This window comes from Netta rufina (assembly GCF_964035555.1).
Source record: "Netta rufina genome assembly, chromosome: 24".
In the NCBI taxonomy this organism is placed as follows: Eukaryota; Metazoa; Chordata; class Aves; order Anseriformes; family Anatidae; genus Netta; species Netta rufina.
The window spans coordinates 4734042-4739694 of record NC_140148.1 but is presented as its reverse complement, the minus strand read 5'-3'; the positions used below and the strand labels follow the sequence as shown (position 1 = coordinate 4739694).

Genomic DNA, 5653 nt, shown 5'->3' with positions numbered 1-5653 from the left:
GTCTGCCTGTGGAGGGTCCCAAGCTTTGGCCAAGTGCCTCCCAGCACTCATCTGTCTCTGAGGCCATCCTGAAACAGGTAAAAACACAGTTCCATGAGTCTCAGCTGGCTCCCTGGGGATGAAATAGCCTTTATTTTCAGAGAGGCCTTTGTCTGATTCTGCAGCTACTGGGAGAGTAGGGCATGCCTGGAGAGATGAGGATAAGGGAGGTGGTGACACTCGGTCTGGGGAAAATGGCTTCAACAAAGCATCACTGACACTGTAAGAGTCCTGTGACATCTAGGACACCATCCCAATATGGCCTTGGCATCATATCCTGAAGGAAACCTCACATGAGATACTTCTCAGCAGCAGCCCGTCCTCGTTATTCAGGCTTAGCTGAAGTGCAGTAGACCTTTCTCCACAGCCCCATAGTATACAGGAAATCAGGGGAATTCTATCATCACTTTCCATCAACTTAAAAATCTCTTTGAAACCTTGGCAATTAATTTCTATAAAATATTCCAAATTTTTCAGACCTACTTTGTAATTGGAAACTGCTTTGAGATAAGAAGGCAGAAACAGGGAAAAAAAATGAATCTGGACTTGACAGACTGTAATTTGTAGATGACTTCCGGAAGGGTCATGAAAAAAAGTGTGTAGATGTATACCTGGAGAAGGATGGATAGATGTTTGTATGGTTGTCTATATAGAAGGAGATTGTAAAGTAGAGAGGAAAGGTGGAGGGAGAATGAGAGTGGCAGTGATCAGGAGAGGCCGTGAGAAAAGCCACTTATGCTAGGAAAAGGCCTTTTTGTGGATGTTTACTACTGCTCTTATTGCAGCATAAAACTTCACTCTGACATCATCTCCTGAAATCTTAGAGCCATGGCAAAGGAGATCAGGACTTTTGGGACTGAATTCATTCTCCTGGGCTCAACAGAAAATTGCAGCTGGAACATCACCCTTTTGGTCATTATATTCTCCACCTTTCTCCTAATCCTGATGGGAATGATCTCCTCTTTGTTGCTGGGGGGAGTGCCCAGCACTTAAGGATCCCAACGTACTTCTTCCTCAGCCTGCTCACCTTCTTGGAGAGCTGGTATACCATTACCAATTCTCCCAAAACACTGGAGACTTTCCATGTCTTCAGGAGAAAGAAACTTTTGTGTTTCCAGCTGCCTATTACAGTTATTTTTCCACTTCTTCTGGATATCACTACATTTCTGATCTTCTCAATATTGAGCTCTGATTGCCACACACAAGGCATTGCATTACACCTCAGTCATGAGAAAGAAACTCTGCTTCCTCCTCTCCTTAGGAGCATGGATGCAGAGTGGATACCAGGAACACTATTGTCTGTTTCTGCTGTGGTGGTGGGCCTCTTCTGAGCCTGGCCTGGGGAGTACAATGCTGGGCGAGAACCTTGAATGTATCCTTTCTGCCCTCATCATCTGAAGCATGCTGCTTTTCATGGCAGACTCCTACATCTGTATCATCTTTGCCATTCTCCCTGTTCCATAGTCTTTCACTCACCACAAGGCATTCTCTTCTTCTGCCTCCCATCCCACCACAGTTCTGATTCTTTGAAGATCTTTCTGTCAATATTTATACTTTACTAAGCAGTCCATGGCAACTGACACTAGCATGGTTCAGGCACTGAAAAAGGCTCCACAGGGAAGTGGTTAAAAGCATCAAGCCTTTTGGGCTTCAAGAAGTGCTTGGAGCTTCTCATCAGCCAGCAACCCCAGGTCCTTCTACTCAGAGCTGCTCTCCACACAGCCTATAGATGTGCTTGGCATTGACTGACCAAGATGCAGGACCTTACACTTGGCCTTTGTTGAACCTCATGAGGTTCGCACAGGCCCACCTCTCAAGCCTGTCAAGGTCCCTCTGGATGACATCCCTGCCCTTCAGTGTGTTGTCTGCACCACACAGCTCGGTGTCATTGGGAAACTTGTTAAGATACACTCAATTTCACTGTCCATGTCACTGACAAATATATTTAAGAGTACCAGTCCCAATACTGACCCCTGAAAAACAACACTCATATCTGATCTCCCCCTGGACATTGAGCCATTTACTGCAATGTTTTGAGTGTGAACAATCAGCCAATTCCTTACCTACCACGTGGTCCATCTGTCAAATCCATGTCTCTCCATTTTAGAGACAAGAATATCATGGAAGACCAATCAAATTTTCTGACCAAGTAAAAGGTTGTTCTACATCTTTTTTATAACCCCCCTTTAAGTATTTAAAAGTTGCAGTGAGGTCTCTCAAGAGCCTTCCCATCTGTAGACTGAACAGCCCCAGCGCTATCAGCCTTTCTTCATAGGGGAGGTGCTCTGATCATCTTTCCAGCCCTCCTCCAGACTCGCTCTAGCAGGTCCACATCCTTCTTGTTCTGAGGGCCCCAGACCTGGATGTAGCACTCCAAGTGGGGCCTCATGAGGATAGAGTAGAGGGGACAATCACCTCTCTCAGCCTTATGGCCACTACTTCTTTGATACATCGAAGGAAGCAGTTGCCCTCCTGGACTGCAAGCACACACTGCTGGTTCTTGTTGAGCTTTTTGTCCACCAAAACCCCCAAGTCATTCTTTGCGGGGCTGGTCTCAATGAGTATTTCTCCTAGTCTGCAATCATGTCCAGTATTGCCTCAGACCAGGTGCAGCACCCTGCATTTAGACTTGTTGAACCTCATCAGGTTCATTTGGGCCCACTTCTAAAGCTTCTCCAGGTCCCTTTGGATGGCATCCCTTCTTTCAGTTGTATAGAATAGTCCATTATGTTTGATGTCATCTTCAGACTTGCTGAGGGAGAACTTGATCCCAAAGTCTATGCTGTTAATAAGGACATGAAACAGTAACGTTCCAACAGCAGACCTGTGAGGGACATCAAAATTCCCACCAAAGCAACAACTTTCACCTTTGGCCATCTCTATGAAGATGGAAAGACCAGACAGAGACACCATCAGGATTCCTACAAATGTTTATTGAGTCTCAGGAGGGAAATTAGGTGACTCCAAGAGGAGGCCCCGAGGGCAGAGAGCAGCAGGAGCAGACAAAAATCATTCTAAGGCAGAGCTGACACAGGGCATCCATCTAACTGGACGCACAAGTGGAGAGAGGATAGAAGGTCACTCCAGGCTAGTTTCTGGTGGCCTCACAGAGAGTTTGAAGGGGAGAAGAGGGCAACAAAGAAAAGAGAGAAAAAGAATAAGTGAGTGGAAAACAGGAAAAGTAGACATCGGTCATGTTGTCAGAGAAGCCAGGCTGGCCCCTTCCTATCTGTCTTTACAGGACAAGTCAGCTCCTCTTAAAACAACAACATAAAGTTTGTTCTTCTGTCCATTCTTGTCCAGCAGCATGTTGTGAGTTCCTGGGGTCCTGGTCTGGGGCACTGTCTGGCACCTTTAGCAGGGGCGGCACCTGCTGCCACAGTAGCGGCTGGTAATGCAGGAGAGGTCACAGCACCCAGAGTTGATGGGGACGCCGTCACAGCTGAGGATGCTGCCAACGGCAGCGGAGGTGGAGGATCCCACAGCCGTGTTCTGTGGGAAGGAGCTGAGGATGGGACCGGGCAGGGTCACCACCACAGGAGAGGGCTGGATGACGATGGTGGAGTTCTGGCACTGCCTGACACAGGGCTCGTTGCAACTGCTGGCCAGCGGGGTTGGGCCGCAGGGCTGGCATGGCTGGCACTGGTCATTGCAGGACATGTCTGAGGGCAGGAGGTGCACCTGGGAGAGAGGGCAAAGAGGAAGCTCAACATGGGCATGCGTGATGAGCAGCCTGTCACCACACTGAGAGGGAACCAAGGCACAGGCCATGCTGTGAGCCGGAGGGATTTGTGAAGGCTTCTTGGCCTCATCCTGCCAGGGCCCAAAAACAGCCACCAGGACCTATCTGGGTACAACCTAGACCACAGCCCAGAAGCCACCACAGTACAGATGGTCAAGCCTGCCTCCATGGCAAACCTTCTCCTCCCTTCCCTCTCCCACAAACAGCAGCCCCAGTCCTTTTGGAGAATGACCACGACAAGAAGGGGCTTCACACTCACCTGTTGAGTCTTCACAAGAAGAAGGCCAGAGAAGTGGATAAGGGAGCACGGAGATGGGCTGGTTTTTATAGTGGGCCTTAGCTGCCCCATGTCCAGAGGCATCCCTTGAAGCAGGGACTATTTTCTGACAAGCTGCTCTTGAATGCAAAACATCCCAGCTAATGATACAGGATGTGTGTTGCCTTCCTGTGATGCTGCTGTTTTTCATTTCCTGGTTTATGCTGTGCTTTTGCCTCAGAGAAGGCAACTTTTGAGTGGCAGCAACACATATCAATGTGGGCAGAAGACTCAACTCACATGCTGGAAGAGTCCAATAAAGGGAAATGATGTCCGCCTGGGTGACTCCTTAGGGGCACTTTGGGACCCAGCTCCTGGCTGTGACCTACCCCACTCTGGGTACCACATGAAATCATGGACTTCACCCAAAGTACAAATGCTGCCCAGAAACTCTGCTGGGGTTGCTCCCAGGTTGGCCTCAGCTGAATGCAGACTCTGTCACGTTCATGCACATGTTCCTCTCTTGTGGGCACTTGCCTGTACTGGGGCTGCCTAGGACAGACTCAGCATTCCCCACAGCAGCCCCTAGAGTGCTGTGCTCTGCACTTGGAGCTAGAACAGCATTGCCATCACAACCATGTTGGGGCTATGGTGGAGCAGTGCTGGCACAGCATCAACTCTCTCCAAGCCCCCCAAAGCCAGGAGGTGGGGGGTGGACAAGACTTGGGAAGGGGACATCACCAGGGCAGCTGACCTAAACTGACCAAAGGGCTATTACAAACTGGATGATGTCATACTCAGCAGTAAAAATGTGAAAGAGGAAGGAAAAGGGGGAGCTTTTATGTTCCACTCAAAAAACAGCTAGGCTTATTGAGGCTCTGCTTCCAAAGACATAGATGATCATTATTTGTTTATGGGAAGTAGAGAATAGTTGTTTTCTCTCAATTCGCTTTCAAATGGCCTTTGCTTGTTGGTTCTTCTTTTTTTTTTCTCTCTTTCTTTTATTTTCCTTTAATTAAACTACCCTATCTCAACTCATAAGCCCTGTAGTTTAAATATTTTCTCCTCACATCTTCCTTTGAGGTGGGGGAATGAGAAAGCCATGTGGTGCAGTTTAGTTGGCCATCCATTTGAAAACACCACAGCCTGTGTGCTGGATTTATGCAAGTGTCTGTGGGCAGTGATTTTTGCACGATTCCACACAAGCATGCATGAGCAGGTTCATGTTTGTGTGATCTGTATGTCCCCCCTCACAAGTGAATGTGCTGGTCACCTCAGGGCATTCTCCAGTGCTCAGTCCATGTGCTTCAGAGAGCAGCCAGAGCAAGAAGGAACCCGAGAACAGCTCAACAACTACAGAACAAACCCAGCCCAGAAGTGCCCACAGCACATTTCAGCACATGCTGAAATGCAGCCTTCTGTGACTGTTTCTACAGCCTTTCTTCTCCTTACCCTAGGAAGTTCACCCTCTACTACTTCCAATTTCAGTCCCCAACAAGGTCCACAGCAGTTTGGATCCATACTTTAATTCCAGAGTGCAGGGTTCAGAGTGTAAAAGCATGGTGGCAGTCACCCCTCCCTGACTCTCCAGGCCAGGACATGGCTGCACTCCCCAT

At 48.4% G+C, this 5653-nt stretch overlaps 1 protein-coding gene across 1 annotated transcript; it reads right to left on the bottom strand.

Annotated features, from left to right (window-relative positions):
• Positions 1-3393: 3393 nt before the first annotated feature.
• Positions 3394-4142, bottom strand: LOC311218607 (feather keratin Cos1-2-like; the record flags this gene model as incomplete). The annotated part of the gene is made up of 2 exons (XM_084301351.1): positions 3394-3720; positions 4041-4142. The coding sequence occupies 2 exons, from the start codon at positions 4140-4142 to the stop codon at positions 3394-3396; spliced, it is 429 nt and encodes a 142-aa protein (XP_084157477.1).
• Positions 4143-5653: the final 1511 nt, after the last annotated feature.